The sequence below is a fragment of the Fusarium vanettenii genome (assembly GCF_000151355.1).
Source record: "Fusarium vanettenii 77-13-4 chromosome 2 genomic scaffold NECHAsca_18_chr2_1_0, whole genome shotgun sequence".
NCBI lineage: Eukaryota > Fungi > Ascomycota > Sordariomycetes > Hypocreales > Nectriaceae > Fusarium > Fusarium vanettenii.
Genome location: NW_003315867.1, coordinates 1,797,020 through 1,821,474, shown reverse-complemented (window position 1 = coordinate 1,821,474; position 24,455 = coordinate 1,797,020). Strand labels below are relative to the sequence as shown.

Here is a 24,455-nt window from a genome sequence, read left to right as displayed (position 1 = left end):
ATCAAGCCATTGTGCATATAAAAACAACAAAACCGACATTTTACACCCAATTCCACATGCTGATCTCTCTCTAACCCCTATAATATGGCCTGTGTGGAGGTTGACTTGCGAGTCACTCGGTGTGAGTCACTGCATTTATTGTGCGGCAAGATGGCGGCATTTTCAGTTGAGCCGGCTTTGGCAAGTGGCGCCAGAAGAAGAGACGGTTTTTGAAAGGGTGTGGCTGATGAGGAGAGAATATCGAACAATTGTTTACCCGCCACATTCGACTCGAGACTTTCAATGATTGAAGAATCTACTTAAACAGCAGCGATAGAATGTCATTTCGATGAGAGCCTGTTCTTTTAGGGCTTTAATCATCAAAGCAAGAGCATCCCTCATTGCACCTTCTCCAAATTGTTTTATTCCCGACTTTATTCCCCTTCCATCTTGCGCCTCGTCTGCTTCTAATTCAACATCTTCAACATGACGTCGATGGCCTCGGAATCCGTAGCAACCATCCTCTGCAACTCCAAGCAGACGCGATTCCAAATCACCAACTACCGTGAGGTATGGCGCCTCTGCCAACCAATTCTTGGTTTAAATGCTAAAATCTTCAGCTCGACATTGAAGGTGTCACCATCACTGTCACCTCGGGTGAGAAGCCCGTTGGCAAGGGTAAAGGCAAGGCCAGAGGTGAAGGCATCGAGATCCTTGCCGGCGCCAAGTTGCGACTGAAGGAGGGCCAGCGCTATGCCCTCGTAGGTCGGAATGGAACGGGAAAGTCCAGTAAGATGAGCCAACCGGAATCGATATTGTACTATTGAGGACTAACACTTCTGTGCGAAGCCTTACTCAAAGCAATTGCTGAAAAGCTCATCCCCGGTATACCCGAGGAGACTCGAATTGCTATCCTCCAGCAGACGAAACTTGTGGATGAGAAACCTAAGGACACGCCAGAAGCTGGTAATGAAGGCCTATCTGTTCTCGAGCAGGTGATCGAGAAGGCCACGGCCAAGCAGGCTGTTGAACAGGACATCAAAGGTAATCTTGATTTGAAACCCCAGAGACAAACAAAGCTCATCTCAGGTGATTTTAGATCTTTCCGAGGGCGTCAACGCCCCTGACCCATTTGCCCCTGTTCGAGCCCTTAGACGGCTCAAACACGAGAAGCACCAGCAGCGCCTCTTTCGTCTCGATAAAGATGCTCGACTTCGCAGTGGTGCACGTGGCATGCAGGCTCGCAAGGCTTTGACGGCATATGAAAAGGTCGTCGCCGAGTCAAACAGTTTGTACGTGTCCCTCGAGAGTTGGGAGTTGACCTTGCCTCTGACACACCAATAGGCTTGAGCAGTCGAACGAGGATATTCCGTCCGAGACTCTTCAAGCTGAAACGCAGGAGGCTGTCGATATGCTTGCTGATCTTCAAATCCAAGTTGACCCAGCTCGAGTTTCAGAGACTGAGTCACAGGCCAAGAAGATCCTCACTGGTTTGGGCTTTAGCGATGCCCTCATGGAGAAGCCAATCTCGAGTCTCTCGGGCGGCTGGCACATGAGAGCTGCTCTAGCAACCGCTCTAGTCCAGGAAACTGATATCCTCATCCTGGACGAACCCACTAACTTCCTCGACCTGCTTGGAATCATGTGGCTTCAGCGCTATCTTCAAAGTCTTGAAGAGTCTGACCAAGCTCCGACGCTCATTCTCGTTTCCCACGATCGCGACTTCATCTCACTTTGCACTGATTTGCTCATACTCAAGGACAAACAGCTCACCTACTTCCATGGTGACTTGCCTACCTATGAAGCATCGCAATCTGAGCGCAAACAATGGCTCACCAAGATGAAGGACGCCCAGGACAAGCAAAAGGCTCACATCGAAAAGTCCATCGCCGCCAACATCAAAGCCGGCAAGGCCAACGATGACACCAACAAGCTCCGCCAGGCAAAGTCGCGACAGAAGAAGCTCGATGATCGCTGGGGACTGCAGGTTAGTGCTAAAGGCGGTCGCTTCAAACTAAACAGGGACCTCGTTGGATACCACTTGACGGCCCGCGAGGAGATTGATATCCCACCCGAGGACCGGCCTGTGGTGGTTTATCTCCCAGAACCCCCTGATCTGCGTTTCCCCGGTGCTCTGATATCCCTTGAGAAAGTTGCTTTCCGATATTCGCCCAAGACACCTCTTGTGGTTCAAGACGTTACCCTTTCTGTTGGCATGGGTGACCGTATTGGTGTTCTCGGCTTGAACGGTGCAGGAAAGTCGACGCTCATCAAGCTCCTGGTCGGCGAGACGCAACCAACATCTGGAACTGTGACGACACATCCTCGCTTGAAGCTTGGATACTACTCGCAGCATGCCGTTGATGCACTACAGGCCCTCGGTCGTTCGGAACCTACCCTAACCGCCCTCGCTCTTCTCACTCGAGAAGTAGATGGGGAACTCACTGAGGGAGATCTTCGCGGCCTATTGGGTCAGCTCGGTCTCCCTGGCCGCATCGCTTCTGATGTACCCATTAGCAAGCTCTCTGGAGGACAAGTAGTCCGCTGCGAACTTGCGCGCCTTTTCTGGCGTCGACCACACTGTCTCGTGCTTGATGAGGTAACTACTCATCTTGACTATGAAACAGTGACAGCTTTGCGGGAGGCGTTGAGGGATTGGGAAGGTGCTGTAATCCTAGTGAGTCACGACCGATGGTTCATGCGCGGTGCGGTTGAGGGTGCGATGGAGGATGACGAAGACGACGAGGATGAAGATGAGGAAGAGGAGAGCTTGAGAAGGCGGGTGGTGTTTCGGTTGAAGGGAGGCAAGATGAGCAAGCTGGAGAACGGAGTGGAAGAGTTTGAGAAGCTCATGGAGAAGAGGGTCAAGAAGCTGCTCTAACGGTGCAATTGATGTGCCAATACGGACTTTGCAAGGAATCTTGGCAACCTATCTCAGTAGTTACTAGTAGCTGGAGCTAGACGCTATCATAGCTCTGAGGACCTTTGTCCCTCCCAGAGATGAGTGTCGGCCAAGACTCTAACAATGATGTGATCCAGCATCTTAACACTCATCTCCCCGCCCTTGGGAATTTCCACAATGGTTCCGTCGATGCAAACCTTGCGCCACCTCTCGTCATCCTCAAGAACAGTAATTCTGACCTCGTCAACTTCATCATAGCCAACACGCTCGCCATCATCCCACTTCATGTTAACATGGCTTCCCTCCTCATATGCCTTTAGCATGACATTCATGGTACGCTCACCGCCGATGGGACCAAAGTGGACAAGCCTGAGCCGCGAATCCAAGGGCCGAGTCGCGGGTGAGATGGTAAACTTGCGCTCGAGGTTCGACACAAGGGCCGTCAGAACGTAGGCGTGCTTGTCGCGAGGGATGACCTCAAAGGCGGTGGAACCACGACGGCGGATAGACACCTCTGCGGCGTACGCGTGAGACTCACGCAGGAGCTCCTGAGCGACCATGCCGAAGCGCTTGTCACCGTGGACGCGGTGCTCAGGGGTATCACTCTCATAGACGATGCTCGCGTGAAAGCCGTAGCTGGCGACGATGGCCCCCTGGAGGTGCGACACTGATGTCTCTTGCTTCTGCAGTTGGGTTGGGTCGACAGCGGCAGAGGGTGACTTGGCAGATTTGTCGGCGAATGTGACGATGCGGGATCCAGGCGAGAAGGATGCCCGGAAGACGGGGAGGTCATGGGCTACTCCTCGGAAGAGAGTTCGCAGACCATGGATGAGCGGTATTGGGCCTGGGTCAGAGTATAGAGGCTTGTGAGTTGAATGGAAAAGAGCATTCCCCGTTCCTAGAGGCAGCAAGGCAATCACAGGAGGGATTTCAGGCGGTTCATCTCCATCAGAGCCATTCAGGAGGTCCACGACACCACCATCACCGCTGAGAAGCACGACAGTCCTCCCACTAGGCCGACCACCCTCAGGAACCCACAGTTGCCGTGAGAATTCCCGAACAGTCTCTGGGTTCTCTGTGACGGTGACCCTGTAGTGCGACTTGGATGAATCGACCGTCAAACCGTCGGTGCGTTCCTTGTGCCTAGCAACCAAGTCCCACAGGGGCTGCAGTACGTCCTGCCAGGCCGTCAGAGCCAGCCCCGTGCCAGACTTTGTCGAGACGATGATGTCGACATGGTTTGTGATTCCAGACTTGCTGGTGACGCCGTGTTGGAGATGAGGAGGCAGGCCAGTGACCATGAGGTCGAGCAGTTCGGAAGGGATCTGCGTGGTCCTCAGGACCGACAGTCGAAAAGGGTGTTCCTTGTTTTCGACATCTTGTTTGAGAAAACAGAGCAGAAAGTCGAGACCGGTGCCGAGTTTGCCTGCCATGAAGACAAACAGGAGCTCATGGCGAGGAGCTTGCTCGGAAACTTCGGCCCGAGTCCATGTCAGATTGTCACCGACGATCGAGACATTGTCGACGATTACAATCTCACTGGAGAGATCAGTGGATGGTTGTTGGGAGCCCATTGTGCCGAGGTAGGGTTCAAGGGATGCAAAGAAGACGATGTGAGGAAAAGAAAGAGGGTCTCGTTAAAGGTGGAAATGAAACAAGAAAGGCTGCGGTGTCTTTAATACTAGGTAGCTAGCAGTGCGATTTGTCGATAGAGGTGATATTGGTGTCTCTTGCTGCGGATAATGCGAGCTATCTAACCAATCGCAAGAGTTAAGGAATGCGACAGGACGCCATCAAGTCGCACGACTCGGCGATGGGCGATATCTGGCAAGACTGAGCGAGGCAGTCGAGGGAGGTTTCGAGAAGCGTGCAATGGATGAGTTTGAGGGTTATACCAAGAAATGCATCTTGGCCTCCTCTCGGCGGTTTTGGTGGGGCTAGCGGCTTTGCTGACGAACATTGAATATCCAATGTCCATAATCGCCGACGCTTGCGCAATCCGTTTGCCTTATTACAGGCCTCGCTCGTCTCGTCTCATCTCGTCTCGTCCAATCCGCCCGCCCGTTGTCGCTTATGATAGCCATCATGAAGAGCAATCAGATCCAATGTATCCCGTCTAGTTGCACAGTATCACCGGCTGCTTGCCTTGCTCAGAGGTCCCCAGTTTTCTCGTGGGTTCATCTGATATCGCACATACTTCTGCTCTCTTGGCCTGCGCGCAAGACGAGCCAGGCTCTCATCAAAGACGAGAGTCTTGCGCAACTCCATCTCGCTTGGGGCACCTTCATCTTTCCCGTTTGTCGCCGTCGCTGTCGCATCCGAAGGCTTTGTGTCGGCGACTGCTGAAGATGGAGCCGACTGTTCCACACCCTCCATTTCCGATCCGTTCTCTGCAGTCACAGTCTCGGCCTTGTCCTGCCCAACGATCCCAGCATCACTCAGAATCTTCCAAGCAGCCGAGTTCTTCTTGATATTGGCTTCCTTGATGGGCGACTTTTGTCGGATCCACTCCGTCATGACCCACCAGATGGTCGACCATGGAGCATCTGTCTTGATGCTACCTGGTCGGCAGTGACTCCGTGCAGTACGGTATCCTAGGTGAATCAGTGCGCCTCGGACCATGTCCTCGCTCGGGGTTGAGCAGCTGACCACATTAGCCAAGCGGCTTGGGATGACAAAGAAAGGATACAGGTCGCGTGTGGCGAGCTGAGCGTCCTTGGGGTCCACGGGCTCCTTGACTTCGGGCCCGGGCAGATATTCTTCAAGCGCCGTTCGGAGCATGCCCTCGAGTCTCGGCATAGTGCCATACACGGAGCGATCGGCGCCAGGAATCTGGTCAAGTAGCCTCTGGATAAACTCCTGAGAGTGAATGTGTCCACCGTACATAGGACCGTTGATATGCATCCTAGTGCCGCAATGTTGGCAGTGTTGATCTGCGGTTGGTCCCTGTACCATGCTATGCTTGTAAAATGCGCCAGTGCCCTTCTTGTTGGGAGCAGGCTTGCTCTTCATCATGGGCTGAGTCTCCCAAGCACCGCAGCCTTGGTCACAGCTGTAGACCAGCATGGTCTTTGCTGCCAAGAACTTGACAGCTTGCGGAGACTTTGTCACCTTGATGAAGAACTTGGTATAGAAGTCGATGGAGAGAGAGAGGAGAGGCTCGATCGAAAGACCGTATCGAGCTGCCGAGGTGGCAACCGCGTTCAGAACAAGTCTCAGGCCAGCTTCATGTGAGTGCAATCCCTTGATCGGGATGCCTCCATACAAAGCAAATGTCTTCTCGCAATAACTGTGTCCTGCCCACACTGCACTATCCGTGCAAGTAATGCAGAGAAGACCCCCGTCATCTCTCACTGACTGTACAGCAGCATCAAAGAAAGGCGCAGCGGTGCCATAAGGGTCGAGATCGATAACGTCAAACTTGTTGGCTCTGCCAGGGTTGCCAGTCCTGTCTCTATTGGAGAGGTCGTCGGCAATCCCCCGATACATGAGACCAAGAGCATCGCCCTGTGTGACAGAAATCTTGTCCTCGAGTCTATTGTGCTTGACATTCATCTTGATCGTCTCTGCGGCCGAGTCAGACAGGTCGTTGGCCTTTACGGAGGTCACGAATGGTAGCTCGTGAGCATATCGGAGCGCGCGTAGTCCTGACGCCGACAGTGCGTCGAGAATTCGGAACTGAGCCTTGTATGGCTTTGACTGTTGAGAGTTCTGAGCTTCCTCAGCCTTGGGGCCCTCCTCAGCCGCTTGCGCATCCTTTGGCGGGGGGTTCGAGGTGGACTCGGTAGGCTTTTGCTCGTCATCGTCGCGCTTTCGCTTCTTGCCCTGCTTGTTCATCCTCGACTCGAACTGCTCCTTTCTCTTCTCGAGAGACATCTCTCCATATGTCTTGATCGCGAGAACCGACAGATCACGGTTGTACTGCTGGATCGGGTTGTAAAAGACCTGCTGCACCTCGCCGCGATCCTCACCAATCTTGGCGCCCTGAGGAACGAGGATGGTCGCCTTTCCCTCCGTTACGGTTCTGTACTCCTTTCCGTCGAGGCTCACGACCTCTGTGTCGACTTTGCTGTCCGCCATGTTGCTCGTGGTTGTGGAAAACAAGCGTTGCGCAGGTGTTTTGTCGCAAAGAATTTGATGGCGGCGATTCAAGTTGGAAAGAACAGTGCGCAATTGGAGGAGGAGGGATGGGTTCCTTGGTCCAAGTCCCGCACTGGCGCGAAGAACTGGCCGTAGTATCCGAGCACTTCGAAGCATGCAAAAGTGTTGCACCAAGAGAATTTGCATTGCTCTTGAGTAGAGCTTCTCGTGGTGGAAGCTGAAAAAATGGAGATTCTGCCACTGGCAGGACGACAACGGCAGGCGGTGAGCGCAAACACTCACATAGAAATCTGGGTGCCTGAAGAAACCTCGTTCTTGAGTGCATCGTTGGCTTCCTATTGGATGTTGTGGATGTCATAGGTTGAAATGACATTCATTAACGAGAATTCATCAATTATGAATTTAATCTGGTCTTCTCGTTCATGCTGCATAGAAATATCCTCTGAGTGAGTAGTTACGTAGTAATCGCCATTTAGAGAACGATGGCCCAGATCAGCATCCTGGAGCATAGCGTCAGGCTAAACCCCCAATCCTTCCTTACCGAGTCTATAAGATCAAGATGAGGTCGAGTGTCCTCGAGTGCCCTGAACAGCTTAACCGAATGCTCTTGCTATGTGCCTACCTTTCCCAATAGCTACTACTCGTGAGGTAGGCGCGAATCTTGTGTTCAAGGGAAGAGCGTACCAGTCACTAAGATGGAGGTCCTCGTCAACTCCCGAGGTGCCATCACACAACTTCTTCATCTTGTGCTAGGTAGTCATCAAAACCTCAAGCATCCAATCGCCTACTCTAATCTCATCAACATCGACACTCTTTTTCTCTCCATCCCTTTCGCCCTGTGAGTTACAAGAATAGCCCATCTCCCCGCGAGACCGGATCTCTAACACCGTCAACAGCCTCGTTCAATGAGCAATAACGCCTCAAATTTCCATTCACTTGGTCAAGATTGCAACATAAATAACATCCCAATGTCGGATCATTCTAGTTCCAGCAAAAACGGCGGCCCGCCAGAACTTCCGCCTCTCCCTCTTCACTCTCCCCGTCAGCCTCCTGCATCTAACGAACAAGGCAATGGGCGTGCCTACTTGAAGACCTCCCGAGAACAAGACCAGATCCAGGTTCCTCGTCACAGATTCCTGACAGCGAACGAGTGGATTATTCTCGCCCGCGGTGTTGGTGCAATTCGAGATGCAGAAGAAAATGCACTCGTGGTTCCGACCAGCTGGTGGTGGCCAGCCAAGGGTATCCCTCCAGGACTTTACTCAGATGTCATTCGTCGGAGGTCTGTTTCTTTCTACTTCTTTCACCTCGCCAGCATCGTCCGCTGGGGTCTCTTAGTTGTGCAGCTTTTTCTCGGCGCCAGTCTCACTGCGCTTGGTGCCTTTAGTTTCGCCAATGGTACATCTATCACTGTTCTTGGCGCAGCAAACACCATAATTGCAGGACTGTTAGCTCTCTTGCACAACAGCGGACTTCCGGATCGATACCGTTACGACATGGCCGAGTTTGAAGAGGTGGAGGACCACATCAGAGAAATTCTCACGACAAGATTAGTGCGCGCTGATCTGACGCTTGATCAAGTACTTGCACAATGCTACGACCTCTTCCACGACGCAAAGACAACCGTCGAGGCCAATATGCCGGCAACGTACACACCAAGCCAGGCCACCCCAGTCAGAAGAGGTAGCGTCTCATCGGTGACACCTGGGACGGTCACACCACCAAAGCCGACTAGAGCTAGCTCTGAAGACGACCAGAGTCCGGCGACGCGACCTGCCACTGGCAAATGATGCAAGGATTGAGAGGGTATGCGCTCTTTTTCAGGGTCGAAGTGAGATGGGTTCCCAAAATCGACTTAATTCGCAATGGCACTTGTACCTGCGTTAGCTTACTTTTGACAAACACCATGTTAGCCAGGCTGTCTACAGCAAAGAAGGGAATTGCGATGTATCATTGAAATCAAAAGATCTGCAACTTTGATACATGCAGGCTCCACGCGTTCTTCAAGATTTGACGTCAACTGGTGATGGCATGTTGAATGCGGCCAACGGCCTTGATATGGAAAAGTGATCGGCTGGCTTCCACGCCATGAACCCTGTCACAGTTTAATTGCCTGCCCTGGATTTCCCCTCTCGAGACGACATGACACGACCAGGGTGCGCAGGGTCATGTCACGCCTAGAAACTGGGGCGCTTAGTTTCATGATGGCCTCGAAGGATGGCCAACCCCCACTGCACCCTATCTACACTAAACAAGGGGACGATGGACCTTTACAATGACTGTGCCGCATGGGGAAATTCGTCGCAACCGTTGATTATCTAGTGTTAATTTGCTTTAAATGGCTCGATCGCCCTTTCTCGCGTGCGACCTTTTATCCCCCCCGTCTTAGAAGTCGTTCATTACTTTGCTTTGCACCACCATGCCTCTGTTGTAGTCGTTGGACGACAACCATCCAGATTCTACCCACCCAAGTCACTCCTTTTTTTACTGGATAGGTAATCAAACCGTCTTTTGGCGGTTTGATTTCTCTTCATTTTTGAACCATGATTATGCTTTCTGGCTTCCCGTCTTTACCCCCAAGAGTTGTTCAGCTGGTGTTATTGGTCGTCTTTGGCCTTCTCTTTATTCATACGCGATGGCTATCACAGTCTCGAGAGGACAGGATCGGTCTCAACCATCGTGAAATTGCCATCAACGGCCCCGTACCGGAAGAGCAATACTTGGACCGACTGACACGACAGATCGGTCTCTCGAATTACACATCATGGACCGCATGGAAAATACGAATCTCGGAGCAGGACTCTGAGTGGACGTCACTTACGAGCATTGACGCAGACTTTCATTCAAACCAACCTAGAGTTGTCGACGTGCGCGAACCTGTCCGCCGAGACTTGGTTGCGAACCAAGAGCTCACCATCCCCGTCCCTGGAGGCCCTCGCCCTGGACAGGTCGACGCTTCGGATTTCTTGTTCGCTGTCTCGACGAGCTTTGAGCGCGTCGCTAGAGATGACTACGCCGTGGTCAAAGACTGGGCGCGTTGGATGACGGGAGGAAATCAACACGGAAACGGAGCAAGCTTTGTGCTTATGCTTGATCAAGCTGATAGCCTGCAAGTCAAGGAGCTCAACAATGTCCTACATACTTTTGGCATTGACGCCCATGTCACCTCGTCTACGAACCCAATGTCGGCGGCGAGGAGATACTTTAGCATGATCGACGCTATCAAAGGATTCGGTGCTAAGCTTACGCAAAACGGCCAGAGGAAGAAGTGGTACGGCATTCTCGACGAGGAGATCTTCCTACCCAACCTGTCATATCTCCAGGAACGGCTGTTTGCCTTCAACTCTGATAAGGAGCTCTACATTGGACTTCCCAGCGAGAGGGGAGACTGGGCTATCGGAGAGGGATTCATGACTACCTACGGAGGTGGTGCCGTCTTTCTTACACGACCTGCTATATCACGCATCCCGCAGCTGCCTTGCTTCGGCGACGCTGTTGATAACCCGACAGACAAGAAGCGATGGGATGGTGTCCTCCAAGAATGCTTGACGCAGCATACGAGAATGAGGATGCATATCCTCCCGAGCTTCTACTCGCCCAGTCACAACGACGAATATACAGCCCACATTGACAGCTACGAGACAGGCGTTCAGCCCCTGGCGCTGCACGACTACGAAGAGAGGCACCACCTCACTCCCAGCCTGGCACACCTCGTTACCGATGTCTGCGGTGAAGCATGTTTCCTGCAGCGCTACCGCTTTCGCGACAACTGGGTTCTCGTCAACGGCTACACCATCACCGAGTACCCAGATGGCATGAACCTAGCAGACATGCCACTGTCCATGGTAGGAAGGTCAGCCGAAGCGAGACGAAAGTCTGTCATCGGCCCAGTTAAGCTAGACGAAGACCCAACAGACCGAAAGATGCTGTTCTGGACTGGGAGACGCAATGTCTGGAAGCTGATGGACTCGGCAATGACCAAGGAAGGAGACGTATGGCAGGCGTACGTCAAGAGGGGCGCAGTGGAGGATGCGACGTCGCGCAAGAGGTCAGTGGAGGATGTGACAGACTCTGTGATTGTGTTGATCTGGGAATCGGCTGCTTCTGCTGCGTCATGAGTCAAAGGAAAGGAATTTCTTACGTTGAACGTGTATCATGTGTATGGCGGGTTAGTTAGTGTCTTTCAAAGCAAGAGAATGATATCCTACGAGTTCCAAAGTGTCGCCATGAGAGGTGGTAACTTGTTAAGCGTTGTGTGATGTTTGTATGAAGTTAGCCCCCGTATCAGAAATGAACATGCACTTAAGAGGATTGATCAAAGTATAGAGTCTAGGTAAGAACGAATGTTATATTGGCTGTCTATTGTTCTCTTAGGCATGTTCCCTGAACAACCCAACTATCTCCTTGTCTTTGTTCACCTAGCTCTTCATGCTCCCTCATTTGTATAGAAGTGAAGCTCCAGCTTTAACCCTGCTAGGCTACCCGTGCTCCATGCATGAAGATGCTTCTGCCTCAACTGCCTCTCCGACTCGTTGAGCAACTCCTTGAGTGTCTCAGACATTTGGATCTGCCACTCAGCTTCAGATCCTGGGGGGATCTCACTTTCAGAGGGCTTGACACAAAATTTAACATCTGGCAAGTGGACAATGGCGCAGATGAAATGATCGGCAGGCGCTGGAGTAGTCAAGATGATCTCGTGGATCAGACATTCGACAACTTCGGCTAGCTCACACATACAGCAGAGCTCTGCGACCTTGCCGCCTTCTGAGAGGGTAGGCAGAACAGTAGATAACTGGGTCGGGCAATTGGGCACGGGGATGCCCAAGCAGGCATGGGAACATTCCGCGTGCTGAAGCGTAGCTCGACACGTAGGACAATTGGGAACGCGCCCCTCCTTCTCCTCACACTTCTTGAGGTACTTGGTTATGCAATTGTCCCCAAAGATGTGTCCGCAGGCCAAGATAGATGCCCTGTGGTCTCGTTCAGGGTCGACATTACTATATTGCGGCCCGCCAACTGTTGTCGGCTCGAAGCAGATCTGGCACGATATATCGAGCCTGCCAAAGTTGTTACTGTCTTGCTCCAGCTTCTTCTTTAGTGATGGCCAAAAGCTATCGCTTACCTTGCTGGATTCCTGGGACATGATGGATACCACGGAGGGCTTTGCTGGGAAGATGAGACGTACTTAGTCAACGTTGTTAGTCAAGATGAAGAAATGTCCAAAAACTGGTACAAAGGTGAGTCTCGAGGCTTGCAGGTGTCAAGACGACTTTTAGTAGAAAGTGTATGAGTCGGCAGGTGCGAAAGTGTCTGCAGGAGTAGGTGTGAGGGGGAAGGAGAAAAGTCAGGGGCAAACCGAAGAGTCAAGGTCTATATATATAGAAAAGCAGAAAGCCTTTACTTCATCTGTGAATTTGCGGGTTATTCCACTTATGTGACTTGGCGGGTCTTATTCTCGAGTTATTCATCTTTGTTCAGCTTCTTTTAAAAACGTTCAGGGTCCCAGCACATGTCTGAAACTTGAGGACATGCGTATCACATCTTAGTCTGTATAGTAAATAGGTTTGTATTAACACACATATAGAAGTTGTACTGTCTTTTTCATGTGTTCTTGTCTTCAATACCTCACATGCTTTAACTTACCCACCTGAACACGCGTCGTTCTGTTACGAATCTTTGATCTCGTCCAGCCTGCGACGCACCGCAATCATTTCGATAGGACCGCTGTACTCGAAAAGGCGAACCTTGAAGTCTCCCTCTCCTATAGACGGGCTAGGGCAGTAGTAGAGAGTGGCCAGGCTAGACTCTAAGTTTCGGCAGTGCTCGCGCATGGTAGCCGGTATTTATGTCTCGGTACTTTCACGCTCATCTCCATCAAAAGCCCCATAGATCTTGTTTTTGATCTGGATCCGATAGGCGAGCTTGAACGATTCCAGATCCTCAAGCATCTTCCCTTCGAGTGCGCCGGTGAGGAGCGTCAAGCTCTGCAGCACATCATCGGATGTGCACGTGTAGCATTTGGGCTTCAGTTTCAGACCCTCGGAGGCAGTGCGCTTGCAGACGCCAACGTCTTCCGCCTTCTCGGGAAATGGCCAGCCCATAAAAAAGCATCCGCACACTGGGTGGAATGACGGCTTGCACGTGTTGAGGGGGCATCCAGGAGGAAGACCATGAGTTTTACGGTACATGAGATGGTCGGCCAAGCAACTAAAGCCGATTAGGTGGCCGCATAGAAGGATAATTGCTCTATGATCACCCCCGTTTTCATCCTTGACATGCTCGTTCTCCTTGGTTGACATGGGAGACTTGCACATCATGCATTCTAGGCTCAGCCGATCCATCCCTGAGGGATCTTCCTCGAGAATCTTCCGAAGGGTTGGCCAGTAAGACTCGTTGATCTGGTTCTCCTCGGGAGGCATGGGGGCGTTCTCGGGCGTCTTGTCTGAATCCATATTGAAATGTGCAGGTGCACTTTTCTAATAAGTAAAAGTTCGTGGGATCTGTGTGTGTGTGTTGTGTTTGGTGTGTGAAAGCTCGTTAATATTGCTCAAGTTCAGTGAGGGAGGCCAAATTGTCGTCTTCTTATACATGGCCAAAATATCAAGCCTTTGTGGCACCCAGGTCAAATTCGAGGCCGGAGATGCTCTGCCGTTCAGAATTTTGGCTCGTTGAGTTCACAGAACAGTTCTAATCACAGAAATGGAATAACAATATGAGCCACCGATGAACACTTGGTTTGAACAAAGGCCATCGCCATCAAGACCATGAGAGCCCTTCTTTGAGCTTAGAATTGTTCATTCCGTAAATGTGATGAAAGATCTCATTGTTACTTTGTTAATCAAGGTATGGACTGGAGACGGTAGTTTCCTTGTCGTTTTTTGCAGGAGGCCACCTCGTGCTTGGGGCATACCTAGAGTTACAGCAACTATTCAGGTAGGTAAACCATATTCTCAATCTCATAATTTCATAACCCAAAGTATGCATCCCTCCTATAATTATCGGTTTTGGAAAAAAGAAATTTGGAGTTGGCTCGGAAGACGGCAGGAAAACAATAAGCTGCTTGCTCATAACCATTTCGGCTGATTTATCCTTCTTAACCTATAGTCTAGGTGATGATGGTGTATAACAGATCGGGCTTAAAAATCTACATGTCCATCGGTTAAATCGAAAAGGCTTTTCTTAAGTTTGGACCTTGCTACGATCTAGTATCGTAGCAATGCTCTTTCGTAGGTGCGCCGGGGTAACTATGCTGGTGAAGAGTTTCAACCTCAGTGTAATATCGGCCAGCATTCTCATCGTCCCATCTCACTTCCATCCAGGCTTAGCATGAAGCAAAGAGATAGAAAAGACATTCTTGTATTTGATAATGCTCTCTTTCCAAGGGTCAGTCTTCCTTTGTCTGTCGGCACATGCACGATTGATGTTGGAGGCAGGACCTCAGCCTCATCCTCCGCAATGGCATCCTGATATGGCGGACGCCTTGAACGTGACTGCGCCACGAGGCCTTGCCCGTTTATTCTATCTGGCAGCCCATAATTAGACGTCAGCCACCTGCATGGCATTCCTCGTATAAGCTCCTAGAACCTCGCTTGTTATGTATCCTGCCCCTATCTTTAGTGGGCTGCATTGCTACCCCAGCCAGTTGAAGGATTCAGCGACTTGGCGACTCCAATCCATCCAGCCAGGTTGACAGCCTCAACCAGCTAAGCTTTGCCGTCTGTTATTGCTCTGGCACTCTTAGCAACGGAGCCTTAATAGAACCTCAGCCCGGCTAGACGTGCATCCTTCGGGGGAGCAGCATGGAAGGAATCACATTCAGTGACCAGGTCTGATTGATACTCACTATTGGGAGCGTTGTCATTGTAACTAATAAGAACACTCCTGCCGGGGCTTCACAGCCACCTATAGACGCCGTTTCTAGGCAGTGATATCTTGACATGGTACCAACAGTGCCTCACTGTATTGTTGTCAGGCACGAATGCGATCATCTATAAAACCTCAATATGCCATCATGTCAGGGACGGAATGATAACTCATCAGACTTATCCATTCAGTTACAGCCGTTAAAAAGGTCCCCCTTTCATCCTGCACGCCATCAGCTTAACTCTACCAAATCTCAATATGCACTTGGCACTACTCATTACCTCCGCCGTTCTCGGCTTCCCATGTTGCATCTCGGCAATGGCCCTAAGAGGTCTCCCATCCAACTACAGAGTCGGAACCCCAGGCATTGCCCACAACGATGGAAATGTCACCAAGCGCGGCGATACTCCCAAGTACTGCTGGGTATCAACCATCGGGAAGGGCACCTACTGGTACGTCCCATATTTCGCCGGAGACGAAAACATTGCCTCTATTATGGGTATGCAACACTATACGGGCTTGTGGTGCCCTGAGGAGAAGTGGTAGCCAAGTGAATACGTCGACGATATCATCGCTACGGGCCAAGAGCAGATCACCAAGAACGGTGGCGGCAAGAGATCTTATAAGGGTGTCTTTGAAGCGCAATGGGAAGGATGGATGAATGCTATCCCTAGTCACGCACCGATGCAGGCCATTTTGGATGTCTACTTTTGATTCACGCTCCCCAACTGCGATACAGCGCCTTTGGCTTGTAGTCACCAGAACCGTCATTACTACTACAACTTTAAGGGGGAGGCGAGTACTTCTTTACTATTGACATCAAATAGAGTACGCTAACAATAATCACGCAGTCTATCGGAATCGTTCACAAGGATGGTGATTGTGGTGGTTTCCTGGGTATTGGAGGCGATCCCCTCGCATATTGCCCAGGAAAAGACCATTGCAAGAAATATGTGGTCGAATGATGCACCAGAGTAGACACACAAGTGTACCATGTAACGATAGACGATGGATTTGACAGCGATGATCATAATTGAAACGATTAAACGTGCCACATTTCCCTGCTTGGAGCGTGTCCTTGATTGCCATATCGACCCATGTCGTTTGGAGATTGTTGAGTGATGCATGGTCCATGTGCCCGGCCCCAGCCGAGAGTGCTGATCAATTCGAAACGAAGGAGCGAGATACAAAGACGAGGATACTAATCAAAGTTATACAAAGGATGAACAAAAAAAAGAACAAAAGAAGCAAGCCGCGTAACGCTCGTGGCGGCAAGCCTTTGATATGAATGTTTCTATTCTAATCCATTTCTTAGGCGCCCAAAGACTTCAACGGCGCTTCACCAACAAGCGCTCACAATACGCGGTAACCAACCAAGATACGACGCACACGAAAATTCCAGGCACAGGGGCCTGTTTCATCGCTGGAGGGTGGCCAATGAAGCCTCTGATGTCATACGGCCTCCCTTACAGCGTCGCATCGCACGGCGTGCCCAGTTTTTGCTGCCTCCCACTCTCAGGGCCTTCCTCGGTGGGGGAGTTGCCCCGTCGGCCAGCGCAGCCAGTTCGGTGGAGACAGCATCACAGCCATCACAATCCGCCAATCAGATGCTGCGCTTCCCCCAACTTGGTATGGACGGTCCCACAATGGACTCCAAGAAGGCAGGGGTCTCCAATCATGACGCGACCGAAGGCGGCAGGCCAAACACCAATATCTTGGAAACCAAACCTTCTAATCGCCTACTCCTGTCTCTTTTTTCTTGACTCTTATCTCTTCTCATGACCTCTTTTGAGACCCTTTATCGTTTAATTTGTTTCTGTTAGTTATTCGTGTTGCTGGCTGCGAGAGCCTTTCACTTGCAACAAAACCTCTGATTATCTGCAGAACATTACAACACACATTGGGGAACATACTTTCGGCTCCCTCCCCCTACTGGGGCACAATAACCTCTCCTCCTCCACGTTTCACCTCCATCAACTCTCTCCTCCTCATCCAACATGTCTTCCACAGCGACAGACACTGCGGACTCGGTGACCGACACGGCGTCGGCCACCGGGACCGATTCCATTGTCAGCTCCCTCGCCAGCTCCATTGCTAGCACGATAGCTTCCTCTGCCCTATCGGCCTCAGAGACTCTCAGCGGGTCAGAAACTCTCTCAACCGGAGCTACCAAGACATCTTCAGGAGGCACAGGTATCACTCCATCGCAAACTAGTGCCGCGGACAAAGACAAGGGCATCGGCATCGTCAGCTTCCTTACTGCGGTGGCTGTTGCCATGGTCGTCTTTGCAGTTCAGATCTTGCTATTCTTATTCCTGCGTAACAAGCTGGCCAGAATTTTGTAAGCTTTGGACTCCATATACCCAATGCGACTCTCTAACCTTTTTGTAGCAAGCCAAAGACATATCTAGTGCCCGAACGCGAACGAACCGAACCTCCTCCCCGAACGGTAGTAGGCATGCTCAAAACCCTATGGCACTACAGCGACCGCGAAGTCATTGAAAAGTGTGGACTTGACGCCTACTTTTTCCTTCGCTACCTCAAGACACTCCTCATCATCTTCATCCCTATCTGTGGCATTGTCATGCCCATCCTGATTCCCATCAACTACGTTGGTGGAAGGGGCAAGAACATTGACATCAAAGACGACGACGCTGGCAGAAACGAAACCGTACCGACGGGCCTGGACACACTTGCGTGGGGAAATGTTAGTAGTAAGAATACGAGCAGATACGGCGCCCACTTGCTTATGGCCATTCTCGTCGTCATCTGGGTTTGCTGGGTCTTCTTCTTCGAGCTTCGAGTCTACATCAAAGTGCGTCAAGATTATCTCACCAGCGCCGAGCACCGACTCAGGGCATCCGCCACCACGGTTCTTGTCAACTCTATTCCCGGAAAATGGCTCAGCGAAGAGGCTCTGATGGGCCTCTTTGATGTATTCCCCGGAGGCATTCGAAATGTCTGGATTAACCGAGATTTGTCGACGCTGCTGGATAAGATTAAGGATCGGAATAAGATTCACCTCATGCTTGAGCAGGCTGAAACGGATCTCATCAAGGCCGCGAAGAAAGCACAGTTGAAGCAGAAACAATCCCAGGAAAAGAAGGAACGCAAGGAGATGAAACTTGGCGCAATCAGCAAGAAAGAAAAGGCCGAGCGTAACGCGCGCGAGGATGCCGAAGCCCAAAGAACTGCCATGAACGCCGAAGGCATGACCGCTGGAGACAAGCACGAGGTACCACATACCATCGACGCCGGAGTGCGTGAATCCCGATACGAGATTCTCAACCAAGCATCAGCAAACAGCACCGAAGAGGAAGACAAGGCCTCATCGAAGGGCTTCAAGGTTCCCCTCCTGGGCGATCCCCTCGCAAAGGTTGGCCACGGCATCATGGGCGTTGTTTCTAAGGCCGGCAACAACGTGGAAGATACTTTGGAGACAACTAATGGCTTCATGGGTCTGAACCAAACCAATGATAACCGTGCCCCCTCTCGGAGCTCTGATCGATATCGAGTTCGTCCTTCGGTTGATGAAGATGACAACCGTATCTCGGCCTCGGAGACGCTCCGCCAGAACAACAATAACTCCCGAAACACTTACAGAGCGTCGGTCGAAAGCACGGCTGAGATCAACCCAAAGCGTTCGCGCGAGCCTATTGGCCTTGGGGGAAATACTGTACGGAAACTTGAGAACCCGGAGGACATCTATACCACCAAGGATTCCAAGTGGTGGCAGTTCTGGAAGCCTCCTCCTGGTGCCTACACGTCTCCTGTGCCCCAGGGAGCTGCAGCTGCGGCATACAAGCAACTAAGGGAGGACAACAAGAAAACCCTCTGGCAAAACATCAAGTACGCGCTCCCATTTGTCAAGCCCGACGTCGAAGAGGAACCCATCGAGTATCCCTTGGCATACAACCCTGATTACACCGAGGAACAAGACCAGCCTGCAGAGTGGGAGAAATATCTTAAGAAGAAAAATCGCCCGTCGCATCGTCTTCCCCTATTTGGCGTCAATTGGCTCTTTGGGGTGCCTTTCGTCACCAAAAAGGTCGACACAATCTATTGGTGTCGAGAGGAGCTTGCTCGTCTCAACTTGGAGATCGAGGAAGATCAGAAGCACCCTGAACGGTTTCCCCTGATGAACTCGGCCTTTATCCAGTTCAACCACCAGGTTGCCGCCCACATGGCTTGCCAGAGCGTCATCCACCATGTTCCCAAGCAGATGGCCCCGAGAATGAACGAGATTTCTCCCAAGGACGTTGTCTGGGATAACATGGCTTTCACTTGGTGGCAGGAGTGGATGCGATCGGCCATCGTTTTCGTTCTTGTTGCCGCTATGGTCTTCCTGTGGGCAATCCCTGTTGCTTGGACGGCGGCATTGAGCCAACTGGACCAGCTCATTCAGGACAATGAGTGGCTTCACTTTCTCAAGGACAACTCGACTGTACACAACATCGCCAAAGCTGTGGCTGGTGTCTTGCCCGCTGTGGTGCTCGGTCTGCTGCTCTTCCTCATCCCCATCATCCTCGACTTTTTGGCCAGTTTCAAGGGGGCCAAGACTGGATCGCAAAAGGTCGAGTTTGTCCAGGTCTTCTACTTTGTCTTCTTGTTCATTCAGGTGTTCCTTATCGTCTCTATCGCATCTTTCTTTGCGGCATCTTTCGACGAGCTGGTGAACAACGTGAAGCAGCTACAAACTGCCAAGGCTGTCCTCGATCTTCTCGCGACGAACCTACCCAGCGCTTCCAACTACTTCTTCTCATACATGATTTTGCAGGCCATGTCGACAAGTTCTGGAACCCTCCTCCAGATTGGAACGCTGGTCATGTGGTACGTCATTGCAAAGATCCTCGACAGCACTGCACGTAACAAGTGGTCACGAAACACCAAGCTCAACCAGGTCAAATGGGGCGCCTTTTTCCCCATCTACACCAACTTTGCCTGTATCGCGCTGATCTACTGCGTGATCGCGCCGCTCATTTCCATCTTTGCTATCATCACCTTTGGGCTCTTGTGGTTTGCCCAACGATACGCGATGCTCTACGTCACCCGGTTTGAGCATGATACCGGCGGTGTCTTGTACCCTCGTGCTATCAACCAGACTTTCACCGGCATCTATTTCATGGAGCTCTGCATCGCGGGTCTGTTCTTTATCGCCAAGGATGAAAAGGGCAGATCTGCATGCACGGCCCACGGAATCGTCATGATTGTTGTCCTCATCCTTACTATCCTCTACCAGGTGCTCCTCAACTACTCTTTCTCGCCTCTTTTCCGATACCTGCCAATCACATTCGAGGACGAGGCAGTGCTGCGTGATGAAGCGTTTCAGAGAGCTCAGGATCGCCGACTCGGTCTTCTTGAGGAGGATGAGCTACCAGAGGAAACTGAAGACGAGCAGGAAAAGACACACAAGCCAGAAACCACTCAAGACATTGAGATGCGCAAGTTCGGTAGCATTCGTCGCCCAGTGAAGCAGGTCGGCACTTGGGCCAGGGACGGAGGACACCAGATTCGCAAGCTGGCAACGGGGGGCAAGTCGAAGGACAAGAACAAGAGGGCCTCGGAATACCGGCGACAACATCGACAGAAGGATATCGAGGCCCAACGAGCTATTGGAGAGGCACTTTTCGGAGGAATTCACGACGAAATCGAGGATCTCACTCCAGATGAGAGAGATGCCCTCGTTCGACACGCGTTCCAACACGAGGCACTTCGAGCACGCCGGCCTACCGTGTGGCTCCCTCGTGATGATTTGGGCGTCAGCGATGACGAGATTCGACGAACACAAGAATACAGCGAGAACATTTGGATCAGCAACGAGGGCACAGCTCTCGACAGCAAGGTCCGCGTCGTCTACGGCAGGGCACCACCCGACTTTTCAGAGGTGGACCTGATCAATCTGTAAAACACAAGACAAGGAAAGGAAAAGACAAGACGAGAAGGGAATGTACAATGATTTTTACGGCCAGGCCTTTGTTACTCTTTTGCGCGGCGTCTCTGGAAGAAGAAGGTTTTCTGTGGCTCGGAGCAGCATCACAAAGCACCTTGCGGGCAAGATGCAGTTTCACTGACAGAATGAACGGCAACAAATACCCTGGCTCTGGAAGGGGGCATTTTGGTCTCGATAGAAAAACAAGCAATGGAGCTGGGGAGATTTCGATATTTTGCTTTTTAGACTTTATGAATACACGTATAACCACGACGTTGAATCGGGCTCTTGTTGTTCTCCTGGTGAGATCCGAGAAAGGCACCTAGCCGTTCGGGGAATGAAGGCGATCTACGGGACCTTGTAAAGCAGAGCCTTAGATGCTCTGCCTGAGACTACGATCGTCACAGTTTTTTTTTTTTAAAATAACAGTCTAAGACTTAATGCAGCCCAGTCAAGGAGCTCTAGCATCCTATGATCAGGAACTGAATAGGTGAGACCCCCAAGGCAGCAAAAGTTTCATGAATTTGGCTTCTCGGGCCGTCCCGACGCCTCATTGTGCCTGCATTAGCCCAAGAGGAAGATCTAACAGGCACAGAAAGAGTTTTTGACTGGTTCAATTCGTACAAAGTGAAGAGGAGAGCCTAGCTACCTCCGGCTTGGGAAAGGAATGGTGATGGGATTCGCCCAAGTTGGTCATGGGCTAGACTAGCCAACTTGGGGGCTCTTTGACCTACTTATTCTCTGATGTATTTCATAATTATCACGTGATAAGAAAGGCGTAATTGGTTTAGTGGTAAAATTCTCCGTTGCCATTCGAGCAGCGTCGGGGAGCCCTGGGTTCGATTCCCAGATTACGCATTACTTTTTGCATTTTTTGCACATTCTCTAAGCCAGGAGAGTGATTTGTATCTTTTTGCAACATTATAGAGGCATCGCTTGACATGATGCGTGTTGTGGTGGGCTCATGTGCTCATGACTATCTGGTGACTGTTTGCCGAGATCACGTACAGCTCTTGAACCATCACTCAACGCCAGTCTTGCAGCTCATATCATGCTAGGAGACCCGAATCAATGCAGGTTAGAGTAGAATTTTTTATGTTATTACAGAAAATGAATCTTTATACCGCTATCTACAACTTTATAATAGCCATGTTAGGCTGTGTATGTCTGTATCCAAGTCTAATGATGCAGCACAAGTGAAAAAAAAACGCCCCTCCAAAGCGGCTCAGCAAACCGGCATGTCGTAACGGTCTGGGTCTCTCTCGACGCGCACGTCAAGGCGCCGCGTGCAAGTCACCCTGGCGCTGGCCTTGGTCAAGCAAGTCCCATTTCAACGCCGATCCAATGAAGCCTTCCCTTATCCTTCTCCTTTTGATGCTCATGGCATATTGAGAGTCATGTCGTCTATAGTTCACGCTTTCGTCGCTCGTCTGCCCTCGTCTCTTCAAGCTCCTTGCGTATCAGGTCGTTAAACTCATCTGGGTTGTCCAGGTACAGGTGGTGGCCGGCCTTGGGAACCAGGTGCACCTTTGTTGTACCGTTCTCATTACGCTTCTCCTCTTCTGTTCCATGGAGCAGTGCCTTGAGTCTTCTCTCATTGAGCTTCTCCTGTGCTGCTAGACCACCAGCCACATCCATCCAGTCATTTTCACCGTACATGAAAACGATGGGGAGACCTGTTTCCCTCTTTGGCGGGGCGCCGTCAGGTTGGGGAATCAGTTGTCGGCCAACCTCCTGGATACGGTTGATGACCGGACGACGAGCGTATGCGCCAGGGGCGAGGATGTATGCCAGCGCATACTCGCCGCTACCCTTTTGCTTAAAGATGGAGAATGAGTAGTCATGGAGAGCCTGAGACTCGAGCTGTGGGAGGTGGTTGAATCTCCGATAACTCCAGCCCGAGACAAATCGGGGGCCAAGAGGGCCACTCATACGAACAATGCTGAAGGGCGAAATGTTCTGATCCCAAAGCCAGACGAACCAGCCAGGAAGAGGGCGTCTCAAAACATTGGAGGCAGGCTTGTGCTTGGAGAGCGTACCGGTAGGCTCGGTGGTACTCTGCTGGTCCTCGGTAAATTCGTTCGCCATCGACGAAGAGTTGGGGTCAGGCATGTCGGCGTTGACAGCGTAAGGGTCCTCCGGTACACCGACCGGCGAGGCCAGAATAAGCTTCTTGAGGCGCCCAGGATACTTGATGGCGTAGGAAACAGCAAGATAACCACCCAGAGAATGACCTAGCAGGGTGAACTGCTCCAGCTTCCTGGCCTTTCGCCATTCCTCCAGTGCGTCGACGAACCAGCTCTCAGCTTCAAGAACCTGGTCCTCCTTCTTCTTGGCATGAATCTTGAATGGCGGCCGGGTCGAGTTACCCATGCCGAGCATGTCCAACGCATACAGCTTCAGTCCCCTCATGCGAGAAAGGGGTTCGAAGTTCTTGTAAAAGAAGCCGAGACCGGCGCCATATCCGTGGATCATGACAAGAGCATCCTCCGTCTCCTCCCCGACCCGTTCGACCGTGACTTCGTTGAGGGCGCGATTTTTGCCGGACAGGTGGACCATTGTCCGTCTCCATACTCGGGTGCCATACGGATCGGGGCGGTCGGGGGTATCGATATTTGTAATGCTGTCGTTGGCCTCCTTAAGGTGAGGCATGAGCTTCAAAAGGTTGCGCTCAACAGCCTGAGGGGCAAGACTCGTCCACTAGATATTTTGTTAGTGCTATTCCCACTGCGCTCCGATATTGCGCCGACTTAGACTTACCCATTGGTAGGCAGCGTCTTTGTAACCAAGAGGGAACAGAAAAGCAGAAGAAGGCTTGAGTTCAGGCTGATGTTTAAATTCCTCAGGGGCATCAGCGGCCCGAGGGGGTCGCACAGCACCGTCTGCGGTAGACATCTTGTAAGAAGAAGCGGGAAGCGAAGCGGCGAGAGTAAGACGCGATAGTTGCAACGCCGCGAAAGTCGGTTGAATCTTGAGCATGGGCGACAAAGCCGGGGCCCTGGCCTCTTTATGAAGCCCCAGGCAGCCAAAGCGACAAAAAAAGGGAGCCCCAATCAATTGATGACGCTTCGACCGTGACGCAAGTCGAGAACCGGAGTTAACGCAGAAATCGGCTTTTGGATGGTCCCGATGCCGACGCCCGGCGGCTGTGTTAATGGTTAATGTGATGAAGTCCGCTGCGGAATGGATGAGACGGGGATACCCATTGCCAAGTCCGCAGCAATGGGTAGGAAGCGGATTGTAAGATGAGGCAGAGAAAAGAGTGTAAAAGGGCTCGCCCCCGAGGTTATGGAGTTGTTGAGCCAAGTAAAAAAAATAGTAGAGAACGTCAAGGAGCCTTGTTAGTGGGAACCTGGAAGACGGGAGGCGGGATATATCGGTTTCTGCCGCTCTTGCCTTGGCTTTGCCTTGTACTGGGTACCGGCTGCACCAACGATGTTTCCCCAACGTGTTGGGAGAATCCACTGCAATTGGCGCTCGGATCACCCTAGCCCAAGAGGTACCCCATACAAGTACCGACAGGCCGAGCTTGGGGCTTTCAAGTTCTTCAACAAGGCCTTCCATCTGCCCTGCGCTGCGCTGCACTGCAGAGCCAGAGGCGCTAACCTAGAGGGGAGCTCCCTGTTCTTTTTGGCTTGTGATGACGATGGACCACCCACCGAGAAACGTTCCACCACCCGC

The 24,455-nt window shown here is 51.5% G+C and overlaps 7 protein-coding genes across 7 annotated transcripts; 4 read left to right on the top strand and 3 right to left on the bottom strand.

Annotated features, from left to right (window-relative positions):
• Positions 1 to 465: 465 nt before the first annotated feature.
• Positions 466 to 2,860, top strand: NECHADRAFT_90990 (uncharacterized protein; the record flags this gene model as incomplete). The annotated part of the gene is made up of 5 exons (XM_003046521.1): positions 466 to 549; positions 600 to 768; positions 829 to 1,023; positions 1,079 to 1,271; positions 1,324 to 2,860. The coding sequence occupies 5 exons, from the start codon at positions 466 to 468 to the stop codon at positions 2,858 to 2,860; spliced, it is 2,178 nt and encodes a 725-aa protein (XP_003046567.1).
• A 2,151-nt stretch (positions 2,861 to 5,011) lies between these two features.
• NECHADRAFT_33053 (uncharacterized protein) lies at positions 5,012 to 6,961 on the bottom strand (the record flags this gene model as incomplete). The annotated part of the gene is made up of 2 exons (XM_003045950.1): positions 5,012 to 5,223; positions 5,320 to 6,961. 2 exons carry the CDS (start codon positions 6,959 to 6,961, stop codon positions 5,012 to 5,014), a joined length of 1,854 nt encoding a protein of 617 aa, XP_003045996.1.
• Positions 6,962 to 8,094: 1,133 nt separating this feature from the next.
• NECHADRAFT_28117 (uncharacterized protein) lies at positions 8,095 to 8,655 on the top strand (the record flags this gene model as incomplete). The annotated part of the gene is made up of 1 exon (XM_003046520.1): positions 8,095 to 8,655. A coding segment is annotated over one exon (561 nt), but the record flags the coding sequence as incomplete, so codon positions are not given.
• Positions 8,656 to 9,525: 870 nt separating this feature from the next.
• NECHADRAFT_105900 (uncharacterized protein) lies at positions 9,526 to 11,100 on the top strand (the record flags this gene model as incomplete). The annotated part of the gene is made up of 1 exon (XM_003046519.1): positions 9,526 to 11,100. The coding sequence occupies one exon, from the start codon at positions 9,526 to 9,528 to the stop codon at positions 11,098 to 11,100; it is 1,575 nt and encodes a 524-aa protein (XP_003046565.1).
• A 1,424-nt stretch (positions 11,101 to 12,524) lies between these two features.
• Positions 12,525 to 13,434, bottom strand: NECHADRAFT_76393 (uncharacterized protein; the record flags this gene model as incomplete). The annotated part of the gene is made up of 4 exons (XM_003045949.1): positions 12,525 to 12,529; positions 12,626 to 12,629; positions 12,685 to 12,788; positions 12,840 to 13,434. 4 exons carry the CDS (start codon positions 13,432 to 13,434, stop codon positions 12,525 to 12,527), a joined length of 708 nt encoding a protein of 235 aa, XP_003045995.1.
• Positions 13,435 to 17,070: 3,636 nt separating this feature from the next.
• On the top strand, positions 17,071 to 20,750 carry NECHADRAFT_286 (uncharacterized protein; the record flags this gene model as incomplete). The annotated part of the gene is made up of 2 exons (XM_003046518.2): positions 17,071 to 17,186; positions 17,237 to 20,750. Coding segments are annotated over 2 exons (3,630 nt in total), but the record flags the coding sequence as incomplete, so codon positions are not given.
• A 1,124-nt stretch (positions 20,751 to 21,874) lies between these two features.
• NECHADRAFT_66366 (uncharacterized protein) lies at positions 21,875 to 23,715 on the bottom strand. The gene is made up of 2 exons (XM_003045948.1): positions 23,535 to 23,715; positions 21,875 to 23,474 (listed from the first exon to the last, which is right to left on the bottom strand). The coding sequence occupies exons 1-2, from the start codon at positions 23,667 to 23,669 to the stop codon at positions 22,179 to 22,181; spliced, it is 1,431 nt and encodes a 476-aa protein (XP_003045994.1). The 5' UTR covers positions 23,670 to 23,715; the 3' UTR covers positions 21,875 to 22,178.
• Between the last annotated feature and the right edge of the window lie 740 nt (positions 23,716 to 24,455).